The sequence below is a fragment of the Pipra filicauda genome, unplaced genomic scaffold (genome assembly GCF_003945595.2).
Source record: "Pipra filicauda isolate LSUMZ 115617 unplaced genomic scaffold, ASM394559v2 scaffold66_size7647185_pilon, whole genome shotgun sequence".
NCBI classification, from domain to species: Eukaryota; Metazoa; Chordata; class Aves; order Passeriformes; family Pipridae; genus Pipra; species Pipra filicauda.
In genome coordinates, this window is record NW_024104831.1 from 7,104,107 (window position 1) to 7,119,448 (window position 15,342).

Below are 15,342 nucleotides of genomic sequence, written 5' to 3' on the forward strand. Positions count from 1 at the left end.
GGGATTTTTGGTAACGCTTTCTGACGCTTGAAACTTTGCCAGCCTTTAGTTTTTCAACTGAGGATTTTCACAGTAAGAACTTTTCTCAGAATAATGTTTTTGATTTGATATCTTTGTTTGTATTAAGTTCCAGAAAACTGTTCAGTTCTTTCCAAAAATGAGGTCAGAGAAGAAGTTATTTTGCAATTAAAGAAGTCTGGCAACACTATTTTCATACAATCATGGGTCTCTTTGCCTTGCAGGAAGCAATGCAGCTCAGCAAGAAGCTAGCTATTGTGTTAGAAATATGTAATTTCTGTAAAATTCTACCCATCTTATATGCATCCCAGAAAAATCTCAGTTTTGCACAAATGCAATACCCACTTCTTCCTAGTTTAACAGCTCCAGAATTAGAAAACTGTTTGTAATGAGATCATGCTCTGGCTCAACACAGACATGCTTTCTGAGCTGGGGCCACATCCCTGAGCAGTTTCCCATGTGATTAACTGTGCAGACTTAGCATCACTCTAAAATACATTTCTATGCATGTGTGTATGCATACACACACGAGTCTACAGTCAGTAAACCTTGCTGATGCTGAGTAACCCAGAAGTCCCAAGTGTGAGATTCTGACACAGGGCATTGCACGAAAGTGATCCATCCTTTCTTGCTCCACATTTTATAAGTAACATTGGGGTGATGTCATGAAAACAAAGACAAAATGCCAGTGGTATACAATCTTGTAAACAGAGGGTAAAAGGAAAATAAAACCATGGCAAAATACAGAGGTAAGAACACTTCCATGATCCACACAGTTACCTTTATATGTTTGGATTGTCAGCTGCTGCTTCTCTCCTTTACAGCAAACAAGAAATCAGACAGTAAAACTAACTTTTTGGATATTAATTCCCAGGTATGCTGCTGTCTAGGGTGGAGAAAGAATCAGTGACAGGTAAGCTGATGAAATAGAAAAGCACTCTCTTCCCACTAAATAGTCATCATTATCCTTACTGTTTTCCTATAAATGATAGGGAAAAAAAAAAAGGAGAGTTCACTGCCTACTGCTGAGATAAAGCAGCTCTACATTGATCTGATATCACTCTGGATTTGACACCCTACGGGTTTGTTTATAAGGTCTGACAAATGTGTATCCTTCACTTTCTCAGCTAAGAGTTGCTTTCTTCACTCTACTTCTAAGTAAGCAACTGAAGTATTAGATCTGAATGCATTTGGAAGACCTGACAGAAAGTTATGTTCTGAACCAGGTCCATTTGTGAATTATCTCTTTGAGCTTGTCTAGAATTGCCACAGTACACAGATATCTTTATAGAAACCATCCCTAGGCAAAATTTCCTGTAGCAACCAGCTTTCTCTTTTCATTACCAAGTTTCACTTCTACATGTGAAGAGTGGGACATTTTACTGTATAAATAGACAGTGGAATTGACTTAACAGTGGGTGGAAAATTCACTAATACAGACACAAATTCAGTTAACAGATTTCATCAACTTAACAATATTTTCACACTTATTTTCCAAGAACATCCCCTCTAGGATTTCACTAGCAGAAATGTGCATAGCTTCACTGCTTTACTACAGAAGACCAAAAAAACTGCAGTGAAACAAAATCACGTCTTCTTTTACCCACATATTTTCTTTAAACCCCTGGAAATAAAAAGCTGCCATGAGGGCAAGGTACTATTCTCTGAAGTCTTTTAAAATACAATTTTTATTATCTGTTGGACTATAACTAAGCTGTTTTTTCAACAGACATAGTGAACTCCATGCTTGCAGCAAGCTTTTGGTGTATTACACAAAGGAGAAGAAAACTTTAGGAAAAATTTGCCATAGATGAGACCTCCAAAGTCACACATACCGAGCAGAAGGATAAGTGGATGTCAAGGGAATAGAGCTTACATTCCAGACTACAGTAGATGTAGAGGCGTTTTCATTCGGGGGGGAGGGGAAGGGAATAAAGCTGAAAAAACCACCAACAAATAACCCAACCCTAAAATGCTCTTCAGAGCAAAATTTCCCCTCATGTATATCTGTTTTGTGCAGAGAAATTCCCAATTTCATGATAATCATTTGAATTTCATTCCTACCCCCATCTTCCAAAATTTTAGGCATATCCATATTCCAGGGTCAAACGGTTGGACCAGCCTGTTGCCTCCCTCTAGTTTTGCAAACTGATGTTATGATGTAGAATGATTGTGAAACTATTACATGAAGAATTTGGTAATTGTCACTTCTATTGAGGGAGGAAAAAAAGAACAACAAAAGAGGTTCAGAAAGTACAGGAGCCTGAATGACAGCAAGTGCTAAAAAAAAGGAACGCTGACATAGCAGTTAAGAAAAAGTAAAATGATTATTTGCATGGAATGGGTATATTTAGGAAGCATGATACATCTGCTACAACTTTAGGACATAGAATGACTCCTTGCAAAGCTGGAAAAGAGGAAGTAAACTATAAACCAGAATTAGACTGGTTACATCATTACAACTAAATGCATCCTCAGTATGACTGCACTGGGAATATCTACCTAAGAAAAAAGACAAATATGAACAGAGGGATTCTGGAATTAAAAATTTTCTATTGGCTGTGACACCAACGTTTTGTGTTTGTAAACATATCATCTACTACTAAACAAGGCTTATGTTTAAATATGTAATAATCTAACATTAAAAAAATTTTCTTCCCTAAACCAAACTGTCTGAGAGAAGTAAAGAGTGGGTTCCTTCCTCAAGCATTACTGAAGAGCGACTGCACAGTATTGTTTTTTCCTGCTCTTATACAGACTGGGTTTAAGGCCTAAACCTAAAACAATTTGGGTTTTAGGCTAAACTAAATTTTCTGAAAATTACCTTGTAAGAGCAGGAGTAGCCATGCCAGCTTGCACTCCAATAGCCATAGGAATACCTCCACAGCGGATATTTCCCAGTTCTTCTGCCACTGCAATATTATAGGAGAAGTCCAAGCCCATGCCACCATATTCTGAGGAAAAAACAAATCTATGATTCTCATGTTCTAGACTGGCATAAGCAACAAGAAAAAAAATAGTATTGCTACTGCAAGGACTTGCCAACTGAAATCTCACTATTAATTTTTAAGTATTTGACAATTACCATCTTTCCTTTCACAAAAGTGATACCACACTATTCTAAATTGAGAATTACACCTGCTCCAATTACCTGTGTGCACATCAGGTCACCTCTAAATATCCTAAGTAGCCTCATTACTTTTACTGGAAATGGCAGGAAGAAGTGACATGCTGCTGAAAACAACATCAGAAGGCAAAATTATTCTTTCTAACAGTAAGGTCATATGAACAAATCACTCCACGAGGTAATAAGTGCTTTTATTTCTCCATGATAATGCCTGACACTGGCTCTCACCCCGCAATGCAATCATTTTTCTCAGACGCAACACTCAAGTCAGCACAGAGCAAGACCACAGGCAGGTTGTGTTTGTATGCTGAGTTACTGACATAGCTCAAAGTCCAGGATTAGACACAACTACAATACAATGAACATGTGCATTTCATATCCCGGCCCTTGGTCTGGGCAGTCATTAAAGCATTCTTCGTTAGCAGGAGGCTGACGACCTGGGGTGCTGGCCAGGTCCCAGCACAGGCCAGTGCTCCGCCACACACACACATTCCAATCTGAAAATTCAATTAAAGAGGAAATTATTCTTCACCTTATTTCCATGGCCACTGATGATAAACCCACCATGTAGTGAAGCACAGAAAAGGGCTACATTGCTATAATGGATGGTAGTTTCTAGTTGCATTAAATAGCTCGTAGTCCAAAGGAAATATGGTGAGAAAGTGAAGGTTACTGCTTGACGTCGTTGGTTGACTGAGAAGCTTTGATTAGATAACATTTCCTCTTTTTTTTTTTTTAAACTCATTTGAAGACTGATGAAGAAAATGTCAAATAAATAGATATAACCCCCATCCCTCACCCACACAATACAGGCCTTTCTCTTTTCGCTCGCTGACATCAAACACTGAGTTCACCTCTCTACTGACCTGCTCTGAAGTTTTCAAAAAGCACCACTAAATAAAAGTCAAAACACCACAGTGCGTATAAACACAGGGCTTTGCATGCTATCATCTGTTTTGCAAACCCACAGAAACTATCTTTGTGCATCCTTTTTCTGCTGAAAGAAAGGAAAACATAAATGGAAAAGGCTAAGCATAAGTTCAGTTTTCAAACAGCATTTCTTCTTGGGTCATTCTGAATAGTCTGGATTGTCAGCATTAAAAATTGGCTACTTTTCCAGACTTTTGTCTGAAAGGAATGTTTCTTAGAAATATACACAAAATTCAAGTTCCTACTGGGAGCTTAAGCAGTGAAAGGAAAAAACCAGCACTAGGGGAATGTGTTTAATATAATAGATAATCCAATTCTCCTGCCTTTACAAAGCCCCCATCAATAAATACATGCTCTGAGGAGCAGTAAGGAATGTATGTGCATGTAAAGACAGGAGTATTTAAAGATATCTGGCATGAGACAGTTTTCGCTAATTTTATATGAATCCATAGTAGAGTTATAATACCTAACCTCAGTTTTGGCACCACACATATGCTTTTCAATTCATTTTTTTTTTTTAAATCTGTCATTATTTTTATTGCCAAACTTCAGTTATTACTGATTTTATCTTTTGTTTCATCTACCAGGTAGTTATATTCCTGTCTTTCACTTAAATGTCACAAATCACAACCTTAGTTTTTTTGATTTGCATGCACAAAATTGACCCAAAGAAGGACCACTTTATCCAAGTACATGGCTTACAGGCGTTCTTTGTCCATACCACAGTTCATTACATATTACCATGTAACAGCCTGCCTTGCTCTTATTTGAGATTAGTTACTACGCAGCACATTTTAAAAACAAAATGCTGCAAAAGGCCAGCTCTCAAAGGGAGAAGGAATTTCCTACCAAAGGGAGTAAAGGAGCAGAATGAAGCTTTGGGAGCCAGAGGTGGAGGGGGAAGCCCTTCCAGGCAAAGAGATGATAAAATCCGAAGATTTTATAATCTGGAAATAGATAACACAAGAGACATCCACAGATGCAGGCAGGCAGGAAGGGCAGAAGCAAATGGTAAAAACATTAATCAGACCACACCTAAGCTTTCATTAGGTCTGTTCCAGGAGCCAAGGAGATAGAAATTCAGGGAGAAATGTGAGTGGTTGGATGGACAATTATAGGGAATGCCTCTTTTGAACCGAAAGTACTTGATCGAGATAGAGATTCACTTATCAGTGCAGTCTGTGCCGCTATATCCTCAGCAGTTTGGGTAACGTGCCATGGCTGATGGGACAGTTGTGTCCCATCTCTTTGGAGAATTGGACCTCTGCTCCAAGACAGGCTGCCAGCGATATCACACACAGTAACAGCATGCAATGCTGGCTCCAGTACTGAAGGAACTTTCTTTCTTCCCCAGCACATGGGTGGCAGCCTGGTTCTTGCAGCCCCGCTGCCGGGCATTCCAGCTGGCTATTTTGGGGCCTGTCTGAGCACACTGCCTTGTGTGTCACGGGACTCAGCCCTTAAACTGAGAAAAAAACCACCAGGCTGTTCTTATTTCCACCTGCTGCAGTGATGCTGGTGGATGTTTAATGGAATAAATGTTTAGGTTTTTTATGGAATGAGACTTACTCTTTCTGGAATAACTCTTACTTGCAAAAAGAGAATATACTGTTGTTAGGAGGGTCATGTTTGCCAGTCTCATCAACAAACACCACCTCCTGGAAGTATCTGTAACATGATGCAATGCTAATAGGCCAATTAAATTTTCATTCAGAAAAGTGAACATCATGCCTAACATAATTTTTGGTGAAACATCCATAAGGAAAGGAACCAAATCAATTCCAGATTTGATTGCTCAAAAAAAAAAAAAAAGGGAATAAAAAGCTATATATAAATATTCACTCTCAAAACATTTCTAGGGTAAATATTTCATCTAAATTTAAAACAAGATGAGGTACCTTTAAAGAATTCTTTGGCTACATTACTGTTTTTAATTTACAAGAAACTTAAAAGAACAGACCAAAGACAAGCTCGGCAGAAAGTCTAATGCACTAATGCTTTTATAATCCAATACAGGTAGAAGAAGGCAACTGCTATTTTCAAAGTGGTTTTGATGACAATAGAACAATTTCCAGCTGTTAAATGGCTTAATTTGATATCACATCCATTGTTTGATTTCAGGTTAAATTACAGAACCCTAAGTGAGAACACAGGAACATACAAATAAATAAAAATACAAATAAATAAAAAATCTGCACAACAAACTACAGGCAGGACCCACATTGGAGGAGGTAAAAAGTGTGAGAAGGAAAGTGTAGCAGTGAGAAAACGCTGTAGACTGACTGCAATCTCCTGTCCCCAAGCCCCTGTGCCGTTTGGGGTGCGGAGGGAGGTAGATGACTCAGGAATGAAGAACTGAAGCTGAGCTTAGAGGCGAGGCTGGGGGAACATGTTTTAATTTGCCTTTGTTCCTCACTACATAAATCTATTTTAATTGGCAGGAAATTGCAATAATTTTCCCCCAGCAAGTCTGCTTTGGCCATGATGGTAACTGCTGACCAGTATCACTGACTTTTTCAAGACAGCCAAGCCTGGCCATTGTATTTTTTCCCCTGTTCCTGCTGAGGAGGAGGAGTGAGTGAGAGGCTGGCCAAGGCAGGCCACCACACCACAGTCAGTATATTAACCTATTCTTTTAAATTTGCTCTGTGCTTTTCTACCAATCACAATCATCACCACATTATTTTAAAACTCCCAGCCCCCAAGAGCTCCTTACTTCATACAGACCAGCAAATTTCTAATGTTAAGTTTGTGACACTAGCAGTGGAGTCCAAGAGAACACAGTGAGTTTTAAAAAACATTGTTTTTAAAAGATGCAGGTGTACATTCTACTAAATCTGATAATTAAGGATATCAGGACTTTTATGCATGAATATAGGCACAGAGCATAGATGACGCCCAAAACTACAAACAGAAGTACAAGACTACCTCATCTTCAGCTGCAACATGTCAAAACAGAAACACTGCTGGAAGATCAGCTGGGAAAACAAAAGAAAGGACTCATAAAGGCAAATGAGAAGCTAAAGTCTTTCATATAATCATTTCATTTTTATGAAGATCAAGGCATTTCTTGTCACTTGTTCAGGCTCCCTATTCAAACATGACTCTGTGCAATAATGAGAGAGGCTCAAAGTCTCTAGTCCAAATTTTGTAAAAGTTTAGAAGTGTCTCTATTTGAAATTTGCTTCTGAACCCCATCTAGTAACTGCCAGTGAGAATGACACTATCTGTGGTGAAAAGCGTCTGTAAGTGAGCTGAGACAAGGTGAAACAGGGGGCCTTCAGAGTGTTTTAAGAATGTAAGTGAGCCTTGAAAAACTTTCCAAAGTTTGCAAAAGTGTATCTACACCAAAGAAAATCACACAGTATTATTTCCACCATCAGCACCTACCTCAGTGCGAGAACAAATAAATGTGTGCTTTCTATTTCTAGGGACTAGAAAGGCAAATAACACATGAATAAAGTCCAGTTTTGAAGACAGGCCTGAGAGACTCCTACATCCGATACTAGGATGACAGAGCTAATTGCCAGTTTTAATCACAGCCCACAATTTAAAATCAACAGAAGCAAAATTAAAGTGCTCAAACCTTACTCACCTGCCATAAATATAGTTCAAGAATTTTAACTACAAGGAACTACAAAGAGCCCTGAATTAACATAACTGCAAATGTCATCAGGTAGGACAGTACAGAAATCCTACCATAATTCCTTTCCTCTTCTTTATACAAAAGGAACTTAAAGAATTACCAGAGGTGTACTCTCTGTGTTATACAGTTTCCCATAAACCAAATCTGAAAAGCTGAAGAAGCTCAAAAAACACCTCCTGCCTTCTTGGTTATTTGCTCTGGCTGGGTGTAGAGGAAAAAACCTCTCATTTTGTGTAACAGAAACACCGTGATTCCACTTTAGTCTTGTTAAAATTAAGACATATGTATTTTTTGGCTACTTCCACGGAATCATTTAATGAAAAAGAAAACAAAACAACACAACAAACCATAAAAACACAACCAAACAAAAAACCTGCCCACATAAATGAAACCCTTGTGCCAGATGCAAAGTTCTTTTTAACAGATTACCTTAGCCAGATAGACCAAACTCCCTCAGTGTGACTGAAAGTTTGTCCCAAACCAGAAAAAATAGTGCTTTATGATTTTGTTTGCTTGATCTTAGAAAGATCACAGCCACATGCAGTAGTTTATCTCTCATGGATATTCACTAGTTTATCCAAAAAATCCAAGGCAGATAAGGACTTATTGTGCTAATCAAAATTTTACTGGTAATACCGCTCTTGTGATCCACTAGCCCTTGGAAAAAGAAAATTATGGATTGGCTGCTCATTACTTTTCAAACACCCATGGTTATCGGCACAAGTAAAATTCCTGAGCAATTAACAATGCAAATTATGCACTTCTGTAATACTTCTGTATTCTATATGCTGCTCCTTCTTGCTATAGAAGTCATCACAGTTGCCCCCATAGAAATTAAATTTACTGAGATGAGTAAGGTGATCAGGTCTGTATGTTTTAGATTAAGACAGAGCTACACTGGAAAATACAGTGTAAGGATAAAAACTCCCCCCCCCCAGTGTAAGGATAAAACAAGAACACAAAATGCCACAGAGGAACTTAGCTGTGCCTGCCACTGAGCAGATAAATGCACGATAAATGTGCCACACTGACCTTGCCATAGCTAGTGATAGCATGGACATGTTCAAATAGGACACTGCTTTAGAAAGCCAGAACAGTATATTCTAAATCACTACTTGTCAACAGCTGAACTTGCTGCCCTCTGATTTCCAGAACTTCCCTCCCAACTTTGTAAGTTTTCTTAATTTTCTAAGGGGTTATGCAGTGTCACCCAGCGCCATCTGAGTCAGCAATCACATCTTCATAAAACTTCAAACTCAGATGGATATCAGAGCTCTTAAAAAAAATACATACAAACCCCCCAAATTGTGTATGAACAATGTTATAGGGAAAGAAAAGCTAAATTGCACAACACCATAGAATAAAATGCCCCCAAAGGGAACACAAGAAACACTAACAATCAAAAAGATGCAGTAGCCAAAAGAAAATGAGAAAGAAACAGAAAACCCAAGACTGCACACAGCCCCAAACACCAGCTGTTGTGTCAGCTCCACTCAGAGAATAACTTTAAGCAATCACTGCTCACAGACTCCTCAGGCATTTTCTGTATGCTTTTAAATTGAGTTTATTTTTCCCCCTCAGCTCTGACCCAACATCAATTCCACAGAAACTGGAGTTTAATCGAAATAGTTAAACCACCCTGGAATTTTTTTCTTTAAGGTTAAAGAGTACAGATCTCAATTACTGTATGTTTGAAAATGTCAGTCAAACTAAATGCCACAGCATTAAGAAAACAAACAAAAAAAAAAACCACACAGAAAAATGAAGTCAAGAAGTGTATAGGCTGAATATCACACCTCCTGAGCTTCAGTGGAAAAGCCTGCATCTTCTCATGGGGCTTTTTTTTGGACAAGCTCGTAAACAGACAGTAGAATAGATTTCAAGAATATCAACTCTGCAACCTACCCACTGCTTGAGCTCAGTCAAACAGTAGCAATTGCCGACCTCCTTATGTACATCGAACACACACATTCCTACAAGCTGCTGCACATTCCCCTGGTTTAATCTTTGCCTGTGGACACTCAGGTTTATTCTCTGAGTTAGGCTTATCCAGCATTGAATACTGCTTCTCTCCAGCTTGAAGGCTCACACCCTTCTGATGAACAGGTAAACACCATATCAACATACTCAAACACCGTGCACGTCCACTGCAGTCCTACTGACACCACCGTGAGTCAACCCTCAGAGGCACCGATATCTGCTGTCAGGCTGGGTGAGACATCTGTAAACATGTAAAATGTGCTCTTCCTCCCAAGAAAATGTCTGCACAGCTGCTAAGCTATCTTCTTTTAAACATATTTACTCATTTTGAACAGGTAATAAAACAATCAATCTCCCACCCGTACAAGAATGAAGCAGGTACGTCATCTTTATGTGCTGCTGGTGCTCCTATTCAAGATTCTTGCTTTCACTTGAACTAGCTACAAAAAGTTCATGTTACTCTGCATCTGGCAAATTTTCTTCCAGCAGCATCTGACGTGTGAACGCACAAATAGATATTATAAGGAATCTGTGGTAGTGTACAGACATTCAACAATGCAGAGGTCAAAAGGGAAAGAAAATGGGAATTGACTTATCAATAGGCAACAGACAGAGATATCCCAAAGAACCTTCCCCCTTTTAAGCACAATAGAGAGAAAAGATTAGTAACAGGACTGAATATGTACATCGGTAAGGATTTTTTAAAAGCTGGATGAAAAGGGGTCACTGTACTTCGTTTTGTAGTGAATTCTATAGCCAAAAGCATATTTACTGCTTTCATTTCTTTAAGGGATTGAATTACTTTCATTTCTTTAAGGCTTCAGGATATAGAGTTGATATTAAAAAAATCCGGAGTTAATTATGTCGCTTCTGAATTCCAAATAAATAAATAATTAAACCAAGAAGCAATACTAAGTGATTCAAGGATTACAGATTTATTAAATTGGCTACTTCTTAAAATTTTTATGCTAAGGTTTAATACAAAGGTTGACTATTTATCAGCTGAAAGCTATGTTTAATTTTCTTCCCTACAAGATCTTTTATTCCAGTCCAAGTTGATAAATAGCTTGTTGGAAATCCATATTGGTCTTACATGAAGAACTTTAGCCACTTAGCTCAACATGTCACACACAAAGACATACATTTTACTGTATCACATGTACCAAAACTTGCAATCTTCAAATGGAATAATGAACTGAGAATTGAAACTGTGGGTATGTGAGGAGAACCCTGAAAAATGCTGATTTTGAATAAATTAGGAAAAGAAGAATTTCATCATGAGTGCAGTAAATAATGAAATGAACTTCAGACATGCTCTGGAGCTAGCACAGGGGTTTTAGTTCAGTAGCACCAAACTTGGAACAGAAGTGCACTGCAGGGAGTTTCCACAGGAATTTCTGATCTGCACAGGCTTAAGGGGCCAAATGGCTTTCCAGTGGCTGAGTTTTTAAGTCCTTGAGAATCTGGACTAGATGCTGACAAAAACATGCCATGCCATCCTAGAATACCTGCCACGTTGCAGGTATTCCTAGCATATTCCTAGCACAGTCGCAGCGAAGACATTAAAGAGACGTCTGTCAACCAGTGCCGCACCTAGAAGCACATTCCTCTCTCACTAGGAAATTCCTTGTTTATAAGCATTCACTGGCAAATTTCTCTTCAGCTGGTAACATCTCCACCTGCCCGTGATGCAGCCTTCAGCATGGGTAGGGCTGGGACTGCCAGTTCCACAGCTCCTCATCTCTGTCAGCTCCCAAATCCTCAGCCTGCGGGACAGCCCACTGTACTGCTGGAGCATCTCCAGAGGTTTCTGTTCCCATGTACAGCAGAGACCAAAGGAGAGCATCTTCTGTATTTTGTGATTTTTTGTGAAATCTGATTGGTTTTGGAACTGCTTTGAGTTAGCAGAAGCAAAGCAATAAAAGAACATTCCTAGTTCTGAGCACTGGAGTCTGGTAAGCTCTTTAAGAAAAAATTCAAATTTGCAATTTTCTGGGAAAGCCAGTGGGTTTGATCTCAAACTGGGAACAAAAGTCAAATAAAAATGCAAAAATCTGAATATTTTTATAACATTAAATTGTATTCTTTTTTCAGGGTTTTTTTTTGTTAGTTTGTTTTTTCCCCAAAAGACACATAAAGGAAATTTCACAATAAAAACCACTTCTAGGATAAAAATGAAAGATCTTTTGCAATGTCAGAACAATGCATTTCCCCTTCTTTTTCTCCAAAAAAAGGGACATTTCAGAAAAACTTATATGTTCCCATGCTTGCTCCATTCTTGATAAATTTAATGGAGAAAACATTTAATTGACAACTTTTTAAGGAGGCTAAGGTTTTTAAGGTTTAAGGAGCATGGACAAACACTTTATGCCCTATTCTAGAGCTGAAAATATCTGATTTAGTTCTCATTTTTGCCTATCATACTGCGTGCATCCTTGTCCTTCAGATTTGTCAGCCAGGCCATATCATGAGGCGGATTGTCCTTCCCTGTTTGTTAAAGAGCTAACAGAGCAAGGATTATAATATGAACTGCAATCTCCAATGTGAAATAAACTACACTGCTATTTCTATTTATGTTGACATTGGGGGGTGTGCCCTGTATGTGATACTGGACACAAATGAAAGAATTTTCAGTATAGTGGAAAGCATACTGGAAATCAAATTCCCTATTCAAGATTGTTTTCTTCAAAAAACTTTCTACTCAAAGTATTATATTATTTCCATAAACATTTCATCATCCTATGTACTATGCCCCAAGAAATTATTATTGATCAGGATTACCTGTTTCTTCTTATTGATTTGGTTCTAAAATCAGTAACAAATCAGCCCTCAAACCAATGAGAAGCAATTTATTCCAAGGGGGAATGACAGTAACATTCTGCAGAGCAGAAAAAATTATAATATAATTTACTATTAAAATCACATCAAACTGCCTAATGCACAATTATTTGTGTCACACAACATATCTAGAGAATAACTCTCACTCTATGTTTAAAATAGTTGAGGAAAGGGCGAAAACATTGTTCATTGAATACTGAATACTCAAAATTAGTAATAAGGTTTAAGACCATGCTATATGACATTGAAACAATGAAAAGTTACGAATGTAACTCAAATGTAAAGCTGAAATTCTCTTTCCATTAAAAAACAAAAAAGAGAGGGGGCAAGTGAGATAAGTTTTTCTGTCTGGAAAAGATCATAGCATCTTCTGAGCTACAGCCTCACCGCTTCAAGTTGGGAGATATAAAACAAATCAAACATAAATGAATGTGTATCTTCCTCCTCAAAAAAACCCAACCCAGAAACAAAGGAAAAAATGAGATTATTTATTTTGTTCCCATTTATGCAAACATGGTAACTGTAATGACTGAGCTACAGATCTTCTGTTTTTCTTACAACACCAAGCGTCAATAAAGAGTTTTTTCTTGTTTGAAGTACTTCTCACATTGTGACTGTGACTAATGCTGTTTTCTAAATTTTAGAGTAGCACTGATAAAGTATGGACTGAGAACAATTAAAGCAACACATGAAAAATTCAGCGAATACAAACTCACCTAAATAGCATGCTAAAACACAGACCTTAACAATTACACTTCCAAACCAAACCTTGCCACCATTCTCTGCATTTTAAGGAGGTTTACACAAAAGAATAGATACATTTCTCTATTGTACAGATTTTTCTTATGTGTAAGAAATATTGCCATGGAAAGAGAAAAAAAAAGAAACACGAAAGAAACACCAAACTTTTACCATTTTAGGGAAATTTCTATGTTTGGGAGCGCTGCTGCTGCAGGCTGAGGTTACCCTGGTTAATGTTTTACCACTGGAAAATATCTTCCACTTGCAATTTAATTGCAATTCACTCTGCAAGATTTGGCTTGCTCCTGATTTTGTGTCAGAGTGGTTAGTGCTGTTGGAGTTCTGTTTAATCTAGCCCTGCAGTTGAAAACGTGTGCAGACAGTCAACTTCCAGAAAACTTTGGGCTAAATAACTTGAAGCAAAATAGAAGAAAAACTACCAAACTTTACTATATTGGAATGAAGAACATAAGGAAACTGGTTGCTCTTATTTGAAGATGAGTACAACACATCTTGATATGATTTTTGTTTGTTTTCCAGTTGTTTTCCATCTCTCAGAGTCTCCTTCTGTGCTGACTTTCCAGAGCTAGGATGTGTCTTCAGACAAATCCTGTCCTCTGGTTGATTTTTTTCCACCCTAACTTGGGGTGAAACTGCTCCCTAATCTCTTCCTCACTGGAAGGTCCTCATCAGTGCAAACCTGGCTTTGGGTGCTGTGCATCACTCAGTCCGGCTCCTTATGCTAATGAAGATTTACATTCTTTTTTGCCACATTCTGGATGCTTTTAGAATATCTTATCAAGGTGAATGGAAATTGCCAATTTGATTATTTGGTTGATTACAAACACAGAAAAGATGGAAAAATCCAAAACAAATTCATACAGATTTTACACTGGATCAGGAGACCTCTCTGTTAAGCCTGCCAGCAATGGAGAATGTGCTACAGCAAGGTTATATAAAAACTAATCATATTGGAATTTAATTATCCCTAATGTTTCCCTATTCACTCATTTGACTTTTTTTTTTTATCTGACATCTTGCTAAGTTTCTTCAGTGCTGTGCTACCAACTGCTGAGCAAAAGGTCCTCACCTTCCCACACTGCTGTGCTGCCATCCCCATTCCTTGATGGTAAGATTTCATTTTAGAGTTACAAGGTACTACCTGCTATAAGGTCTTTCCTGCTGAGAAAATGTCATAAGGAAAAGAGGGGCCAAACACTCATCTACCTTCATTTTCTTGTCTCCTTGCGTAAGCACAGAAGCATTTTTTTATGTCTTTAAAATAAATGGCCAGTGAGGCAATAAAGCCTTGGTATTATACTGTGGCCTTTCTTTTAAAATGCTTTACTACTTAGTGAAAACATTAAATAGTTTTTCCCCTTAATGATGACAGCAGGATTTACAAAACTGGTAAAAGGCATGGAAGAGGATGGCATGGAAGGACAAATTAATTTAGCAAAAGTGCATTGCCTGAAATTTAATATTGTAGTTCTTATGGTCTCTATGGCGAAGTAGATGCTGTGAGATAACTAACAGAAGTATAACAAACAAGTCTCTTGATACACAAATTACAGGACTTTGCCACAATCTCAAAGAAGTCAAAGGAGAAAAAAAAAAGCCTGAAGCTAGAAATAGTATAATTAATTAAGGAACACAATAGAGGAGCAATTTCAGGGAAGTGCACAGGGAAGTAAGGCAGACAGCTGGGGAGAATGATGCTCTGCATAGCACAAAACAAAGGAGAAGGAAGTTTAAGAATAAAAGTATTGTATTTTTAAACCTAATTCAGTGAAGCAGAGGGTGGAAGGCAGCACGAATCCTCACAACCAACTTGTTATGTGCTTTAACTTGAGATTCCTCCTGGGAGAAGTAAACTAAGAGAAAGCTGCTTCAGAGAGAGAAGAACTCTGAGTGGAGACTCTCGAGAAGCACAACCCAGCGCCACTTCTCAGAGTAACTCAGCTTTAACAGACTCAGCTTTTTTTTACTGCCATCCTCTAACCTTGTCTGGTATAAGAGTGGCCTCCGTGGAAATGGGCAGATACAGGACAAACCTAACCTT

General features: G+C 38.2%; 1 protein-coding gene across 3 annotated transcripts in view; it reads right to left on the minus strand.

Annotated features, from left to right (window-relative positions):
- LOC114002803 (probable acyl-CoA dehydrogenase 6) overlaps positions 1 to 15,342 on the minus strand; it is a 91,789-nt gene that overhangs the window by 41,902 nt on the left and 34,545 nt on the right. For all 3 annotated transcript variants that reach the window (XR_005566234.1, XR_003546005.2, XM_027749079.2), the window contains exon 3: positions 2,843 to 2,972. Coding sequence is in view for 1 of the 3 variants with exons in the window: in XM_027749079.2 (XP_027604880.1) it covers positions 2,843 to 2,972 (130 nt within the window). In the remaining 2 variants the exon portion in view is untranslated. The remainder of the gene's footprint in view (positions 1 to 2,842; positions 2,973 to 15,342) is intronic.